Below are 19,370 nucleotides of genomic sequence, written 5' to 3'. Positions count from 1 at the left end.
ACAGATAAACCATTGATTTTAAGCAGATTTCAAGCAGTTTTTTTTACAACACCAGCTTTTGTTCAGCCACTCTCTACAGAAAGAGGGCGAGGTAGAGCGACCGATGTTAAGTGGCCCCTATACTGTGCTGGAGAAGAACATTAAGGACACTTCATGGTTGTGCACATCACATAAGAATGCACTAATGTGTTGTGTTATCTTATTATAGCACATCCAGATCTCAAACTCAGTCCAAAGTGGACCAACAGAAAAGGAACTCTGTTCATCTTAAAGAGGACTCTGTTCTCTCTTTGGTCCATTTCAGCTCTGATGGGGCCTCAGTCCTCTTTCTGTTCACACTATAGTTCCCCTGGAGTTCAGACCTTACTTTAGATGTAGTTTTTTGGCTGGACCACAGAGGGTCAGCCCTATAACCTCAAAAGTCTGTCATTGAGTGACTGAATGATGAAGTTAAGTGTTGGAGTTTCTTCATTGGCCGTTGCTCTTTCAAAATGAAAAGGTCGGAATAGTCCTTTGTTTGCGTTTTCAGAGGGGGCATGTCGGCGGTTTCACTCACCGGCAGAGTGCTCCTCTATTGGCGCATTTCCACCAGATCCGGTGACAGCGGGCGTCTCAGCGCTTTCACTTCATTTCCTATAGAAAGCAGAAGAAGCAGTTGCCCAGTGCATGGTGGGAGTGTTGGGGCGAGTTGGAGAGGGTATGAGCCCGTCCAGTGCGGCGCGTCCGGCTCACGAAACTTGGAGAAAGCTGTCAAACTAGGCGATCTAATTCTAAAATGAAACAAGATTCAACCGTGGCATAGCCTTTTTCTCACTTAAAATGTTTTCAGAAGTAGATTTTGGTGGATTGTTTATACAGTATAACAGAAAGTTTATGAGCAGGCCGTCGTGTTGTTTCCTGTTTGAAACGGTGAGCAGAAAACCAGGGACCAATCAGATGCTTTAAACAATAGGGTACGTCACCGCTTGAACGGCCAGTTGAGTGGAGCAGCCCGTCCACTAGTGTCCTCGCCGGACCTGGTGGACATGTACCGCTGGATTTAACATTATAGACATGACCACTGACGACTATTTGTGTAACAATTTAGCCACAAATTCACAGACTGACTTTACAAAGTCCAGCCATATACTCGGTTTTGAACGAGTCTTGTTTACTTTGAAGCACTGCAGTGCGGTCCTAATGCAATAATTCCATTAAGCCCATAAACGTCTGTGTGGCGTATATGGAAAATGCAGCGCTTTCAGTGGACTGTTAAATGCTTAGGGCTCCTGCACAATTGTCAAGTTGCTGCCGACGGTGTTTTCCGGTGTTTTAGGATGTCCCCCGTCTGTGCAATCAGTGCAGTTTTTACTGTATTTTGTCATCAATTATTTTGCTAATATCTGTCTAAAGACACTAAAGACGACGCTCAGCTATCTGAGTCTGATATCTGAGTCCTTTTTCAAATGAACGCAAAACAGTCCCTTTTCTGTTGGTCCACTTTTTGTACGCTTTAAGAGGACTCAGTTTGGTTTGTTATAAAGGACTATATGTGAAAACACGCTTAGTCACTGATGAGTTGGAGGAGGGAAGAAAAATATCCTGTAACCTGTTGACCAGCAGAAGCAGCATTTTGCTAAATTCATCGTCCAAATGTACAACTTGTACTAAGACATGTAATCAGGTTGTCACTTGCCTGATAGTGGGCAGATCCAAATGTCTGGGACCCAGGCAAGGTTGTCACAGCTGTCATATTCATATGAAAAATGTTTATTAATGAGCTCAAGGAAATGAAAGAGGCAGTTGTCCTTGCACTTTATTTGAAGCTTGCATATGTTAATCAGAGAATACCTGTCAGTGGACTTCTGTCAGCGGTGAACTAAAAAGTAGAAAAGCGTGTTTTCAAAGAGCTGGGGACATGGAGTGCCCTGATGTCTGAAAGGGGTCAAGACTGGATGTTGTCATCATCACACTCATCACACGGAGCGACTGAATCATCTGAGAAATCAATATACATCCAAATAAACTTTCTTCAGCTACTCTTATCACATTACATTAGATGTTAGAAGATGAAACTGCTCATTTGATTACCAATAGATCAAAACTCCATAGTCAAGGTTGAAATTTATCCCAAATTTGATAATCTATTCTGTATGTCGCCAGTCCCATAATTTCATAAACATTTTATGGAAATGGAGACAATGTTCTAAGACAGCATACCGAGTAAATACCCACTTATTTGGAAGGAATCTGTGTTATTATTTTTACATTTTTGGAGACTTCCAGAGGAATTAAAGTTGAAAAGAATAGCTACAATTTTAATTACTAGGAAAAACGATATCCATTTAAACACATGTAAGTACTGATTTACTAAAGGCCTTTGTCTTTTACGTTTTTGCATGTCCAGCTGACTTGTAGTGCACTGAATAAAAAATACATCTCAAACTGGACCCTCCCCACTCCCAGTCCGTGACAGAGTGAACTCCGTTTGTAGTCAGGGTATAAATACAGCAGCAAGCTTTGGGATGAACTTCCCTCACTCCGACGGAAACAGAAACTGTCGTAATGCTTTGTAACCATGGTTGCGTATCAAGCAGCAACTATTATACACAGCACTAATAATGAGTGACATAATTAATAGTGTGGGCAGTGAGGTGGCAGATTCATTACATTCATTCCACATAAAATGTATTGCCAAGTAGGTTTTCACATACAAGGAATTTGGTATTTTTGTGCATAAACAAGAAAAATAAATATAGAATAGAACAAAAGTACAATGAAAATATAAAAAAATAGGCCTACTATTTAAAAAAATATGTTCGATGTATCTGTTTAAAATGAAAGAGCTTGGCAGGAATGTGGAAATGTATTTTCTGGGATGTGCAAAGGTTAACAACATAAAAAAAAAAAACTCCAGCCAGTTTTACTTCCTGTTTTTTTGGTTAACGATCTTTCTCAAACAGAGAATGGGGGTGTGGTTAATAGGCATACGTAATTCGTTACCATGGCAACCAGATTGCATCCTTTTTCAACCCAGTTTCGATTAAACCAGTTTAGATGAATTGACTGTATCAGACAAGAATTAGCGCAACACATCGACCCTCTCTCACTCGCTCTCTTTTTCACCGTCTCCTCCTGGCGAGACAGCCGTCTGGCTGCTGCTCCACCGAGGAGCCGAAATATTGTACTTTTTACTTCACTACTTATCTGACAGTTTTAGTTACTAATTACTTTACAGATTAAGATTTTACAAACAAAACGTGAATAATGTATAAAATATGATACTGTAGCCTACTACAGATCCAACTATCCAGCAGTATATAAAGTACTTAAAATATGTTCCACTTCCACCAGCTGTAACATTAAAATGCTATGTGTTACATCATCAGTAATAATATTCCAATAATATAACTCTCTGAAAGGGAACATTATGCACAACAAATAATTTTTCTTTTCTTTTTTGCTGTTAATACTTTTGTATTTTTACTCTAATGAAATCTTGAATGCAGGACTTTTATTGTAACAGAGTATTTCTACAGAGCGGTATTTTTACTTGATAAAAGATGAGGATTATGAGGATAGATCTTTGAGTCTGACCTTTGCTTTTTCCATTTCCCAAAGAAGTCTTTTGTTTTCTGAAGTTCTTACTGCATATTTGCACTATTATTAGTATTAGTTGCTGTTAGACACCGCTGGCTGGTATCAAACCCTCAATCTTTCAGGCTTGGGATTTACTTGAAGATGCATTTTGATTTCACAGGAGTCTCAGTTGCTCAAAGATAACATGCCTCTGGGAAAGACTTATCTAAAAAACATTCAAAATACCAGTTGCTATCTTTGCCTTTTGGTTTGTATATATATATATATATGCATATATAGGCTGCAGTGACTTGTGACTGTGTAAAAGTGATTGGTGACAGTAAGGTACTGTAGAAAACAATACTTGTTCTCTTCTGCACAAGTGTGAGTCCAACAATAGTCACGCCATGAGTGAAGAATCACCTGTTGAGATCAAGGTGTCTGGATAGAGGAAGGAACCAGCAGTTGTGCTGTCATTTCATCTAAGACGGCCGCCTCTGTGTGTTGGTTAGCATAGTTTAGTCTTGTTTAGTTTGTAAATTCAGTGTTTTGTCAGATTACCCGGAGCTCTTTCACCAGAGATGACGTGGTATGACTACATAAATTAACAGTATATTTCTGTGCCCATTTCTCTGACTAAGCGGAACATTGTAGGCGTAGGCACTCTACAATTACAAGGAAAAGACATGGTGATCCCAAACACTCGTCATCACCATATCTCTGTTGACATCAAAATGTTCTCATAAGGTTTTGTGAGTCTGGAGAAAAATGCCTTAGTAATCTGTTTATCTGGGTAACGCCTGCACACTGATTCCAATCTACAAAATTATATATTAAAATAGACAATATTTCGAGCCCAGTCAGATCTTCTCTGGGCCATAAAAGTCCAGTGATGGCAAGAAATGAAGTACATTTACTGAAGTACTGTACTTAAAGGAACAGTGTGTAACATTTTTCGGGGTATATATTAAAAGAAATTGAATATAATATCCATAACTATAATTAAACATCATTTTAATAGTCGTTGTTTGTACAATTGGTTGGACAAAACAAGCATTGTGAAGACGTCACTTTGGGCTATGAAAACTTGCGATTGGCATTTCTCACTATTTTTATATTTTAAAAAAACAAACAATCGATTGATTAATGGCAGAAATACATCTCAAATTAGAGGCACACATGGTAAAACATTCACTGTAGCAAAGACGTCACTGTCGAGGTGTGAAGCTGCTGCATGTATTGCGCAACCTTTGCTCAAGTGCGTCATTAGACTAATCAGGAGACATTCAAATGGTCGTTTTAGTCTTCGGTGAAGAGGTTACAAATTAGGTGCTAAATACAGAAAGTGATGGTGATGCCTGTGAAAGAAACCTTGAACAGGTCTAGTTAGAGGTTGTTAGTTTAAGTAGGGGGCTGGATACGAATCAAAAGGCTGAAGAAAATACTCTACAATAATTACTCCCCTGTAGCTCTTTGGATTTCTACATTTAAAAAGCTACTTTGATAAAAATAAATCCTGAAAACCTGCATCCAGCATTAGAGCTTCTACCACACGACAGCTTCTGGTCAATTCTATGAAACAACCAGCAAAATCTGCTCACAGACAGACTGAACTAATGGTCTATTCTAAACATGGAGAGAGAAACAAGTGTGCATCTGATTTCCAAAATCTTTTATTCAATCAACATTTCTCGACTCCGGCCATCACTCTCCGACTCCGTGGCAGAGACCCTCATCCACGCCTTCATCGCCTCCCGTCTGGACTACTGCGATGGAGTCCTGTCCGGGGTACCCAGCAAAGCCCTGGACAGGCTCCAGTATGTCCAGAACTCAGCTGCCAGGGTTCTCACCCGCACTAGGCCCTGGCAGCACATCACCCCGACACTCATCCACCTTCCCTGGCTTCCAATCAAGTCCCGCATCATAAACTGTTTAGCATTGGCAGAGAATTTTGGCAAACTTCCCTTGGGCGCTACCCACATAATCAGCTGTGCTGCTCATCCCACAAATGCATGATCCTTACAAGTTGGACATCATTGGGAAGGTTATTAAACAGGCTTTCCAACCATGTAAAATACAATGACCATTAGCATTGTAACAACAGAGAAATAATTGCCCAAACACAAATTTCAAAACCTTTTTTTCCGACTTTATAAACTCCTCCTCACATACAAATCCCTCCATGCCCTTGCCCCTCAGTACCTACCCAACCTTTTCCACCCTTATACTCCATCCCAGAAACTATGATCCTCCGACAATGGTCTGCTCTCCACCCCCCAACACCAGGCTGCGAACCTTCGGCGACAGAGCCTTCAGCGTCGCAGCCCCCGCCCTCTGGAACTCTCTCCCTCCGTAAATCAGAAATGCTTCATCCCTGGACACTTTCAAAAAACACCTCAAGCACCACCTGTTCATCAAGGCCTACGACCTCGGCTTACTCTTCCTACACATCACTCGTTTTAATTACCTGGCAACAGTTTTTCCTCCGTTTTATTTATTAGTATGATTTTGAGTGCCATCTCTGTAAAGTGTCCTTGGGTTTCTTGAAAGGCGCTATTTAAGTCCAATTTATTATTATTATTAAGATCAATGATGCCATGAGAACATTATTCCAAAGATACGACGTTCATTTATTCTGATGCTTCAACAGAAAACGTGCATTGCCTTGAGAACATGACCATCAACATCAGCACAGCTTTAGAGGCAGTCAAAGGGACATCAGCATATTCAGAGTATATACTCACACCATGAGCAGTTTCATGTATAAACAAGTATTGAATGGCAACTGATATGAAAACTTGCACCCGTGTTTTTCATTCATGAGATGGTACCACATTGACACAGTCTTCTACCATCTCAAACAAGGCGTGATGTGGGCCAGTACGCCAGGCCACCTCGCTCGCCGTCTCCCCGCTGTTGCTGAGTAACTTTGGCTTCAGGTGTGGCTGAGAGAGGAGGAGCTCTAATGTGCGAGGAGCGTCTGTTCTGAAGGCGGTGGTGTTGGAGGCGGCCAGGTGTAGCGGTGTGAGCCCGCCGTTGGTCTGGGCGTTCAGTTCGGCTCCATGTTGCAGGAGAAAACTCGCCACGACGACGCGGCTCCAGCGGCAGGCGCTGTGAAGGGGCGTCCAGCCGTCGTTGGTGCGAGCGTTAACCTTAGACCCAGCGGCGATTAAAGCGGAAACCACATCAACATGGCCGTTGTAAGCTGCACGATGCAGTGGAGTGTATCCGTCCTCGTCACGGCAGTGCACCAGCGAGGGATCAGCAGTTAACAACCTGTGGACTGTTGACAGCTGAGGGAGAAGGCAGAAATACTGAGGGTCAGTAAGCTACAAACTAATAGTCTCAGGAGATATGTTTTACTTGAGGAAGTCCTGTAATTGGAATAAGTACCTATTACTTTGTTTATTTTAATCCTCTTCCAGCCTTTCACGCTGGTAATCTTCTATTCAAATCACACTTAAACAGCGTAAACAAATCAGTACTTTTAAAGCATAATTTCTTTCTTCATTCGTATGAAGACTTTCCTTGTTCCACCGGCTCTTTGGTTGTTTCAGCTGCGTACTTTCTAATGCAGGATGAGGCTGTTTATCAGAGAGGGAAGGCTCTGAGAATATAGCCTGTGTTCAGGTCTTCACCGTGCCCTTATCCTGTTTATATCTTAAATAACAATCCAGACTTTAAAAATATCAATTTCATTTAGTTTTCTTCACAGAAATGAATGAAATGTTGAGATATAGGCCAACTGTATATTTTTTTTAAAAAGGTTGTGTTATACCCCTTACAATCAAGAACGCCTCGCGACCCCCCCGGGAATTTTTGGTGACCCCTAATGGGGGTCGGGACCCCCAGGTTGGGAACCAGTGCTGTAGAGCATTTGTTTGATGAGCAGGTCCCAGTATTGTTTGTATCTTGTGCTCCACAGCTAACCAACACAGTGCTGGTTTGAGACGGGTGGTCGTGGTTTTCACTCCATTTGTATTTAAAAAAAAATAAAATGAAGTATTGTAATTTTAGTAAAATGTAGTATTGCGGTTGCGTTCCAAATCACATCATTTTCTTTTTACAATTCTTTATACGTACATACTGCAACTGCCCTTACAAAGTACGTACTGTTGCATTCAGTATGCATACAATTGGGACATACTACTTCGACATACTACTTCATCATAGTATTGTGCCTTGAACTTTGACCCTCTTGCTCATATCTGCTGCGCAGAGGATTGTGGGTCAGAATAACCAGGAAAGCATGCTCGCTTGCATACTCAAAATACGAGCAGATGTAGTAGGACATCCTGGTATTTTTGGCATACTGCATTTGATATACTACGACTTGGGACATACTAAATCTTTTTCTTTCATACTAAATAGTTTGGTAGTATGAGTATTGGAACAACAGTGCACTTCCATAAAGTTGGGGGCCTTGCAAGAGACAAAGCAGAGACCGAGACAAGCTGAATTTTAGTCCCTCGTATGGGTCAAACTGTCAAAACGCTGGACCCTATAGTTCCCATAATGCAACGCAGTAGCATCTTTCATTAGACCTTCACTGACTGGTACAGGCCCATGTCTTTCAAACTTGACATCCCAAGTTTGCAATGCAGGGTTTCTGTAATACATTTCTAGCCACCGAGCCCAAGAGGAAATGATTTTCTCAGACTTGACAAAGCTCCCTCCAGAGCCACACAACACATTATAGAACTGTTCGCACAGACTGAGTGGTACTACACATGACTAGTAGACTCGTCATCATGTGTAAAAGCAGTGCCAATTTAAAAGCTGGCTCATTCTGCGTCAAATCAGATAAAGGTTTTTGTTTACATTTTAGATTTTGTTCAAATCTTCTGTAAATGCTGTTTGAAACCAATAAAAAAATGTTGCTGCTGGGAATCAGGGCATGTTGTCATTTTAAACCCCTAAAACACATTTCAGACGTATAGCCATTTTTAGCCTTCAATGTCTTCAGACACACATCTCCTACAGCCATGAAATGTGGTAGAGAAGACAAATGATTGAAAGGCAGAAAGCAGATGTCTTATTTTTCATTACTTGCCTTTGAAAATGGAAAAAAAGTGCAAAATGGGTTTGAGGCCTCAGGCAGTCTCGCATAGTACATACATATGGATGTTTCAATTTTTCCTGTTAAAATCACACTATTTGATTGATGTGCCGACACATGGGCTCGAACATAGACAGAATCTGAGATATGACAAGTATAACAAGCCATGGTCGCAAGTGACTCATTCCTAGGACCATTAAAATGTGTGTGAAGAAGGGTCTAAAAAGTCTTCATGTTTAAAATGAATAAGATATTAGGAAGACCACCTGAGACTTTGAAGTGGCTTTTGAATTCTTACTTTCTGAACATAAGTGAATATACAATCAATTGAAGTATAATCCCATTTTGCATCATTTTCCTTTGTTACTTGTAGTACAGCATTAATCTCCACGTCACTTGCCATATTATTTCAGCGCAATGATGTGTTTAATTAAACATTAAGTGAGTTTGAACATTTCAGTTTCTGTTTTCCTTGCTCAATACAGGTCTATGCATGGGTGGTCAGTTGCCCACATATAGACCCCTTTTTACACAAATGTTCATGGTCCCAGGAATGAGTCCATGTTGGCATTTTTGGCTTCTCAAAAAGGCAAATTGCAACCTTGGCTTGTTATACTTGCCATATATTGGATTGTGTTTATGTTAGAGCCCCTAAATTTTGTATAAAATAATAATATATCAATCAAATACTGTATTTTTAACTAGAAATGTTGAAATGTACATATGTATATACTTTAGGGGACAGCCTGGGGCCACCAAAACAACCCATTTTGCACTTTTGCTGTTCATTTCCAAGGGCCAGCAGTGAAAAATGACATCTGCTTGTGTCTTTCAATCATTTGGATCTATTGTACACCATTTTATTTATGCAATTCTATGCCACAATTCTCAAAATTCAAATAGCATATACATAAGATTTGAACAAAATCTAAAATGTAAACAAAAAGCTGTGAAAAGATTAAAACCACATCTCCACCACCTGCTACTGTTTGATTGTGAGCTGATAGAGATTCAGTGTCAGACCTGCCGCCTAACACCACCTGCACTCCATTTAATTGGGTATCTTTTCAAGTTTGGTGAGAGACGTTGAAACCTCTAAGGGTATCTTTGGGTTATATTGAAGGGATACAGCTCAAAATGCTTCATTAGACAGACATACTGAGTAAAAACTACAGTACCTACTTTAGAAAGAGGAAAAAACATATTGTACCTAATTAGTGATTTGAAGACACAGGTGGCTCTTAAATTAATCTAAATGCAAAGTCACTGCACCAGAAATTATCCCAAAGCACAGGCTGGCACAAAAGAGCTCACAACTAAACAGACGAGCCAACATTTTTTTTTTTTTTTTAATCCTTGTGCAATTAATTTGTTATTGTGAACATAATGAATTTTGATTAAATTAACTTGGGGCAGATATTTCCCCCCAAGTGAAGCGTTGTTAAATTCTCCACAGGGTGCATATTGTTTTTCATGGCCTTAACGCCTTTGAGAGGTTTCAGGGTTCATTAAACGTGTTCGCTCACTGTCAGCTGTTCCCCTCTGTGCCATCTATTGCCTCATGTTATGCAAAGTCACGCAGCTTTTCGATTCTTCGGCCTAATTTCTGCATTTATTTACAACTCAATGTTGACTTTGCTGCAAGGGACAGCTGTGTATAAAATAGTGTTTTATTTATTGATAATTCTGCTCTATCAAAAGGTTTGAACTATTCAGATTTAATGGCACTACATGAAGTTTCTTTGGATGTTTTTTCTTAGATGTTTACAAAATTGGAAAAATATTTCTTTTGTGAAAAGTCTTTGTGGAAAGTTTAAATAAAGGACTTCTGTTGTGCATAAACACAGCTTTTGTTACCACACAAATTTCTCAATATAAATAAAAGGAACCAACAACAAACACATCAGGTTTTCCAACCTTGATATTACAGAGCAATCATAATCATTAGCAAATGAAAATGTTGCTTAGTGCTTTCCACTATATCAGATTTTGAAAAAATTTAATTTGGACTCTTAGAGGACATCTAACATTAAATCAGCCACTTCAATGTGTTCAAACATTTCTTACAAAATACAAATGTGAAGGTTAACCAGGCAAATCAAAAACCCCGCTCACGGCTGCAGTCCAGGGACCACTTAAGGAAAATTAAATTTTTTACCACCTGGCTTTTGCTTCTTCTACAATCATTTTTCAAGAACTCAAACCAGTTTCTGCTTCCAGCTGTTTTATAGTATTCTATATATCTGGGTTATGGACTGTTCGTCCGACAAAAAAAAGAAAAAAAGAAAGACATTTGAAGGTGTTACATTGCGCTCTGAGAATTTGTGAGTTTTATCACACAGCACTACGTTGAACATGTGCCATTTCTTTAAATCAAATTAGCACAAGATAGACAGAAAATGTATGCCTTTGACTTGTGATTCACTGCTTAATGTTTTCTCTTTGCAGAGATGTGTCTCTTCAGTAACATTAAATAAATAATCCTCTAATGCCGGGCACACACTACACGAGAATCAAGCCGATTTTGATTTCCCCCTCCCGACAATCATCCTCAAAGCCACGGTTTTAATGGTTCTAAAGATTATCTTTCCAGATATTCTTGCATCCTCAGATCGGCTCGGAGGTCCTTCCTGGCCGCAACCATTTCAAATTGTAAATATTAAACACGTTCAGTATTTCCGATCGGATATCATGTTGTGTGTGTGTGGGGAACCCCGAGGACAGCCGATGACACAGTCACGTGGGAAATAACGATAGCTAATTGAGAACCAAGCTGACAACCAAGGACAACCACCGCCGTCAAGGTGGCCACGACTAATACGTGAGCTAATGCAAAACGTGAAGCATAAAGTAGTCAGATGGATCTCAGAAATGGAGTACCAACTTGTTGATTTGTGGCAACAACATGAGTGTTTATTTAACATGTCTCCAGGACTTCATCCATCCATCCTTCTTGAATTTTCGGTACAAAGTAGAGCAAAAACTAACATCACTAATTCTTCCTGCCCGTCGTCCGTTGTTTACACTTCAGTCACGTTTCATCGCGAGAGATTTTATGTGATTTCCATTTTTTTTTTTTAGTGGGGACTCTTGTTGTTCATGAATGAATCTGTTAGTGTGTGATGTTTTTTTCCAAATCGTTGCTCTCCACACACTATAGGAATAAAACTGTTGAAATTAACACATGTCGTTAAGTGTTGGGTCGCTCCCATTTTCAAAATCTGTTAATATTTGAAAAATCTTTTAGTGTGGGCCAGCCTTAACATGGGCACTTTATTCCTAATCAGCATGGCAGCCAGTCTCTCAGTAACACATTTATTAGGCTCCAATTGCTTTTCATTAAACATAATTAACTGATGATATCAAAAAGCAAGCACACAAACAACATCCAGTAGTATTACATCATTTCATGCAGTTTACACACTGTGTCTTTGCTCATAACAGTTTTGAGAAATGGGGTGAGTGAGGTAGGTGTGAGGGCTGCAGCGGGGGAGTTGCTGCACATCCTTGTGATTGAGGAGCTCACTCGTTAAATACAGCCTACACACAATGTGCTTTGTTAAAATACAACTCTGTTGGGCTATAATGATACAGGAGTCTCCAGCCTTTTTTCCTCTGAAAGCTAATTTGACAAAAAGTGAAAGTGGTCGAGAGCTACTCATAGCACCAAGATGTACATCGCCATAAGCAGACAGAATTTCTGTTTCACTTTTATAGTCCTTTTAATAATGTTTTCACCCACCGCGGTCATCTCCTCCATTACAATCCCGCCATAGGCGAAGGACTTCTTTTGTTTCGTTATGATGTGCGCCACTAAACGAGGCCTCTGTTGCTGCGTTGGCCTTCTTCTCCAGTTTGCTAAACAGAGCCTGTTGTCTTTTAAGCATTGTTTTCAGCTTCTTTACCTTCTCTGTTTATAGGCTGTTAACTGCCGGAAAGATTGGATAGAAATTCTCAGAAACGGGTCGCAAGCTACCTCTTTTTGGAGACCCCTGCAGTTTATACTGTGAGACAACAGAAATGTGTCCACCATCAGAGCTTTTGCCACTCTTTGTTCTTTGTTTTAGTATTCATTTATATATCTTACATGTTTTTTTTTTTTTAAATGTGATTTGTCAGATATTTAATTCACTGGATTGGCCGAATCTGGTTATTCATTACGATTTTCCTGAAAATATACTTTGATGATGATACATATTGATATTGTGATATAAAATGACTGTGATAGACAATTTTATCAATCTTGTGCACGATTAGTATACCGATGTTTTATTTTTTTTTCTTATTTTACCATCATGTTAACACATGGACAAGCAGCAAATCCTCACAACTGAGAAGCTGGAACCAACAAATGTTTGGCATTTTTGCTTGATAAATGACTTTGAACGATAAAGTGATTATCAAAGTATTTGCAGGTTATTTTTCTGTCGATCAACTAATTGATTAATCAACTAATCATTGCAGCTTTAAATGGCTTACAAATTTGAGCCAGACCTTCTAACATGACAATTAGAGGTCTATACCCAAATATGTACTTTGATACTACAAAGTTTGGTGGAGGCAGGCAGAGTAGGACGGATGACAGTGAGGCTTTTCTCCCTATATTCCAATGTGGAAATGATTAAACAATGTGAGTCGAAACAATAGGTTTCCTTATACAGTACACAAACACAAAGTTTGAAAAACATGATCCAGAGACCAATTAGTCTTAATATAGCACTTTAGTTTTGTTTATTGTTCGAACTGTGACACGAGAAAGTGTAAATAATCTAAATTACACACGGTGGGAGTCTTAACATGCTCTGCTGCAGGCTGAAAACATTTATGTAATCTTTCATACACAAATACTAAATGAAATAATCTCTCAGCAACCTGTTGATTTCACTTTTCTCTTTGACGAAAAACGACCATGGCACTAAAAGGTGAAAGGCCTAATTGCATTCCTGTGTATTTGACCACCCGAGCTCCCAAATAAATATTCTCTTTTAATTAAAATCAACCTCTTTTGGTACAGACTGAAATGTGTCTAAAACACCTAGTTTGAAAACTACCATCTACTAAAAGTCAGCATTGAATGTCTGGTCAGATTCTAAATCTTGTTTACTTATTCTTTGATCAGATAGTCCCTGATTTAAATCCAGATTTTGCCTAGTTCAGACAAATTGTATTGCGCTAAAGTTTTGGTTTTAGTTACTTGTGTTTTAAACAAAATAACATTTCACAGTTTGGCTTCTATTGTTCAATGAAAAAAGAGGTATGGTAGAAAAACATCCATATTTCTCCTGTTAAGGTATGAAAAAGTATTGTTTTGATATCTTCCCTTTTGTCTTTTATTTAACATTTATATCTACAACTCTGAGCCACATTAGGGAACCTGAATGTTCGTATTATTCTAACAATTGTAGCCTACATTTAATCTAATATAAAAGGCTAGCATACATTCTGTTTGTTTTACTGATGAGAGGTAAAAAACAAGAGCCCGTTAACACGACCTAAATGCATTTATTTGGTCTCATTTATAAAGTATTTAACATGTATATATGTTCTCAATAACACATGCAAAAAACTAAGTTGTTCAAATGTATAGCTCTTCAAAATGGCAAGTAAATCTGTTCAAGATCATATAAGGTGATGTGGAAATGGCGGTAAAAATGGTCAGGAACGTTCATTTACGCACAAATTCGCTCTTGTCGTGATTTATGGATAAGGTCTATTGTGAATTGGGGCACGATGGTTTGTCATTTTTAAAAAGTGGATCCCCAGAGAAAAAGTTATGGGAAACACAGATTTAAAGTTTTTAAAGTGCAGCACTTTCTGTTCATAATATTCTAAAGTGGACAGTATGAGGACTTATGGGTAGCAACATGTCTCTCTATACAAGCTAGATGGACTGCTGACCTTGTGGTTATTCTTGCTAAGTGGTCATGAATTATGCTGAATCTTTTTGCAAATGACAGTAATTAGCTTGCTGTTATCTTCATGCAAATATTCACTTTATGGGAGAGAGAGAGAGAGAGAGAGAGCAATTGAGGGAGAGATAATGACAATGAGGTCAAAGAGACCTAAAGCCTGTACTACAAAGCGAGTTCAACATACCCAGGGTATCTTTTCGTTATCTGGCTTAACTAACCCTAACAAACGCGATCCTGCTAAACAGTCCAACGACGCTGGTTATCAACTTGGTAAATCAACCCAGGGTTTCTCTATCCGGCTATGAGCGCGTTCACATAAAAGGGGCGGTGTTTGCAGCACGTGACCAATTGCAAACATGGACAAGTCTACTGTCAGCAGAGCGGCACATTTTACAAAGGAAGAGCAGACTATAATATTAGACAAATACGAAGAAGTTCAACACATAATCAGACGTGTGAATGCGTAAATTAACATCAATTTAGGAATATTCAAAAGTCAGATATAGTCGTCTAGATGGGGCAGTGATGGCCAATTATAAAAAGCTTATAGATTACACTATTTCAGCCTTCTTTCAGCTGCGTCCCTGACTCCGGTGGTGCAAACGGACTTGGGAGCAAATATTGATAATTGAAAGCGGTAAGCACCCACAGCATACATCCAGCTGTCCTTTCTGCATTTGTCAGTTTAAACTGTGTTGTTTTTAGCCTGGATTATGACTTTAACTTCTTCGTATTTGTGTAATATTATCATACAATCCGCACACCGAGCTCTGATTAGTCACTAGGCGATGCTTTCATATGGGTTGATCTTTTATCTGGAACATAACCTGCTCCGGAGCAGGTTAGGTGTTCAGCATCAGTTACCATGGTGATCTACCCTGGTAAGAAGTGAATCACTGTCGTAGGACTGAAAACCCAGGGTTAACCCTGAAGTTACCTCGCTAATCCCAAATCCTGCTTCATAGTACAGGCCACTGAAAGGTGTTACTACTTGATCCTGTAGCAGTCATCTTATTCTCCTCAAACCCAGTTTAAACCTTGTTTACCACGAGTGGGGCGAGACCGGTAAAGTCTGAGTTCTGAGGCTGGAGCGAGAACAAATAATCACTTACGCGATTGTTTTCCACTGCCCACAGAATGAGAACCTTTGGAAGGTCTTTGAGAGTTTCCTCTTTTTCTAGACACCACTCTTCGCTCTGGTCCCCATTCTCCTCTTCCACCTCTTCCTCCTCATCCTTGCTTCCCGTCCACAGGCTGTTGGCCCCTCGGGGGATCAGGTGTCCATGTGTATTCAGAAGCTCAAGCTGGTTGAAATCTTCTGGAAACTCCATCACTTTGACTTTTTGTCAGAGAATCTAAAACATAGAAAGACACAGAGAAATTAGACGAATATATTGACCTAACTAATAAAATCAGAGACAGAGATGGTATGAGAGAATGTTGAAACTGAACAATTCAGAGGAATATTATTAACGTTTAATAACTTTTACTTGAGCTGCCCTTGGATTGATTGACACAAATCCCTGTCGATAATTTCAATGTGCTTATTAATTTTTTCTATCTAGTGTTTTGTGACCCTCATAGACATTTTAAATATTCACACTGTCCCTGAAAAGCTGAACTGCCTCAAGATGTCTTCAGTTGTCATTTGTTACCTTGATTCTGAATAGTCAGACTACGGTCTTTTTTCAAATCTAGTGATAAAATCTTTATTTCAGTTCAGTTGTTTTATGAATAGAATAGAAAATACTTTGCCTGTTTTTCATGTACTAAAGGCAGAAATTTGTCTTTGGTTTGCATGTGCAAAAACTGCTATTAAAAGAGTACATTAAAACAACATATCACATTAAAAACACAATACGCCAATAGAAACTACATTAAAAAGGAGCACCATTTTTTTATATATATGTTTAATATATGTATATATATATATATATGTTTGTATATAAGCTGAAAGTGTTGATTTAAGGGATGCCTGTGGTCATCTAAGATTTTGCCACTTAAGCATTAGACTGCTTTGCCATGGTAATAGACAGCGGGGTCTGTTTGCAGCCTGTAATTGTGCTGCCCAGTTTGACTACTTTGGAAAGCTTTGTCTTGCTTTATTTTATATTATATGTTATTAAATGTATATGTGTAATCAATCAAGGTGACCAGCAGCTCTAATTATATAATAATTACATTAAAATCATATATAATAATGCAGATTATTAGAAATGGTTAGTTGCAGCCCTAGAATCTTGTACTGAATTGTATTTTGTATTGTACATACAAACAACTGTTGTTTGGTGGAACCTCAAGACATGCCTACCTATTATTATATTGTGTCTGTTTATATCAGGGGTCTGCAACCTGAGGCTCTGGAGCCAAATGCGGCTCTTTAGCTCCTCTCCAGTGGCTCCCTGTGGATTTAAAAAAAAAAAAAATTAGTGGAGATGAATGACTGTTTTTTTGTTTACAATTTCAATTTTATTTATCATTGTTGTAGGTTTAAAAGGTACGACGGAGTATTAGGGCCACATTGTGGAAAATAACAAATCTGAGATTTCGAGAATAAAGTCATAATATTATGAGAATAAATTCATAGTATTATGATAATAGTCATAATATAAAGTAGTAATTTTCCGTGTTATTTTCTTTTTTTCTCATAAAGTTATGACTTTATTCTCTTAATATTACGACTTTTTATCTCGTAAAGTTATGACTTTATTCTCGTAATATTACAACTTTATTCTCGTAATATTATGACTTTATTCTCGTAATATTACAACTTTTTTTCTCGTAAAGTTATGACTTTATTCTCGTAATATTACAACTTTATTCTCGTAATATTATGACTTTATTCTCGTAATATTATGACTTTATTCTCGTAATATTACAACTTTTTTTCTCGTAAAGTTATGACTTTATTCTCGTAATATTACAACTTTATTCTCGTAATATTATGACTTTATTCTCGTAATATTACAACTTTATTCTCGTAATATTACAACTTTATACTCGTAATATTACAACTTTATACTCGTAATATTACAACTTTATTCTCGTAATATTACAACTTTATACTCGTAATATTACAACTTTATTCTCGTAATATTACAACTTTATACTCGTAATATTATGACATTATTCTCGTAATATTATGACTTTATTCTCGTAATATTATGACTTTATTCTCGTAATATTACAACTTTATTCTCGTAATATTATGACTTTATTCTCGTAATATTATGACTTTATTCTCGTAATATTACGACTTTATTCTCGTAATATTACAACTTTATTCTCGTAATATTACAACTTTATACTCGTAATATTACAACTTTATTCTCGTAATATTATGACTTTATTCTCGTAATATTACAACTTTATTCTCGTAATATTACAACTTTATTCTCGTAATATTATGACATTATTCTCGTAATATTATGACTTTATTCTCGTAATATTACGACTTTATTCTCGTAATATTACGACTTTATTCTCGTAATATTACGACTTTATTCTCGTAATATTACGACTTTATTCTCGTAATATTACAACTTTATTCTCGTAATATTACGACTTTATTCTCGTAATATTACGACATTATTCTCGTAATATTATGACATTATTCTCGTAATATTACGACTTTATTCTCGTAATATTACGACATTATTCTCGTAATATTATGACTTTATTCTCGTAATATTACAACTTTATTCTCGTAATATTACAACTTTATTCTCGTAATATTACGACTTTATTCTCGTAATATTACGACTTTTTTCTGTAAATATCAGATGTTCTTTCCCTCAATGTGGCCCTAATACTCTAATACATTAACACTTTGGTCCTCACTGCATTAGACTTATATACTATATACTTAAACTATAAACTGTGTTACCTTCATCACAATGCTCAAATGTTTTTATAATTTGTGCCTAAAATGTCTCTTTTGATAGTAAAGGTTGCTGACCCCTGGTTTATATCAATGAGGCACATATTAGAAGCACCTCTCAGTATATAATGCAGCACAGTTCAACCGCACCTGAAACTGAAGTCTCCAACATCCTGACAGTAGAGTTCAATCATCGCCTCGTTAAAACCAACTGTTAGTGTTGTAGCAGACTAGTGTATTAGCTTTAGTACCGGCTGTCGACGGTGTAACGTTATAAAGTGAAGCATTCATCGTGAAGCAAAGACGAGTTACATTAACGTTGTTGTTGACGTTAGCTTACGTACAACGGTTATATGTTAGAGATGTACGTTGACGTTACACCTGACGTTAGCCGTTGAAGCTTAGTTTACATCTGAGTGACATTCCTCGTCACACGATCCTGATGTTTAACTACGTAAAGGAATAAAAGCTCACACAGTTGATCACCTTCTGGTTCTGTGTTTACCTTCTTCTGCTTCTGCTTCTGCTTCTTCTTCTTCTTCTTCTTCTTCTTCTTCTTCTTCTTCTTCTTCTTCTTCTTTGGTGTTTATTGGCGGTTGTTAAACATCTTTATGGTGCATTACCGCCACCAGCTGGTCTGGAGTGTGTATCAGGTTTACACTACTCAGTAGTTCTACTACTAAAGAAAATAATAACAATAACAATAATAATATATATATATATATATATATATATATATATATATATTGGTAGAAATTTAATTTTTTTATTCTTATTTTATTCTAACGTTTTTATCTATTCTTTTGTTATTATACTGTTTATTTGCACCAACAAAACCAAAGAATCAGAATCAGAATCAGAATCAGAATGGTGTTTATTGCCAGGTGTAAGAGGTATACACTAGGAATTTTCTTTGGCATTTTTGGTGCGAGACAAACAGTATAATAACAAAAGAATAGAT

At 37.8% G+C, this 19,370-nt stretch overlaps 2 protein-coding genes across 9 annotated transcripts in view; one reads left to right on the top strand and one right to left on the bottom strand.

Annotated features, from left to right (window-relative positions):
- Positions 1–19,370, top strand: part of LOC141764674 (G-protein coupled receptor 83-like) — a 76,808-nt gene that overhangs the window by 16,693 nt on the left and 40,745 nt on the right. The window lies entirely within an intron of this gene.
- ankrd49 (ankyrin repeat domain 49) lies at positions 5,280–18,883 on the bottom strand. Of its 2 annotated transcripts, none has more exons than XM_074630038.1 (3): positions 18,560–18,883; positions 15,642–15,884; positions 5,280–6,851 (listed from the first exon to the last, which is right to left on the bottom strand). In XM_074630038.1, the coding sequence occupies exons 2-3, from the start codon at positions 15,858–15,860 to the stop codon at positions 6,372–6,374; spliced, it is 699 nt and encodes a 232-aa protein (XP_074486139.1). In that variant the 5' UTR covers positions 15,861–15,884; positions 18,560–18,883; the 3' UTR covers positions 5,280–6,371. The 2 variants fall into 2 exon arrangements, with proteins under 2 accessions (XP_074486139.1, XP_074486140.1); XM_074630039.1 differs by lacking the exon at positions 18,560–18,883 and adding an exon at positions 16,841–16,931.

The sequence above is a fragment of the Sebastes fasciatus genome, chromosome 3 (assembly GCF_043250625.1).
Source record: "Sebastes fasciatus isolate fSebFas1 chromosome 3, fSebFas1.pri, whole genome shotgun sequence".
NCBI classification, from domain to species: domain Eukaryota; kingdom Metazoa; phylum Chordata; class Actinopteri; order Perciformes; family Sebastidae; genus Sebastes; species Sebastes fasciatus.
The sequence above is the reverse complement of the archived record's forward strand: the minus strand, read 5'-3'. Positions and strand labels throughout refer to the sequence as shown.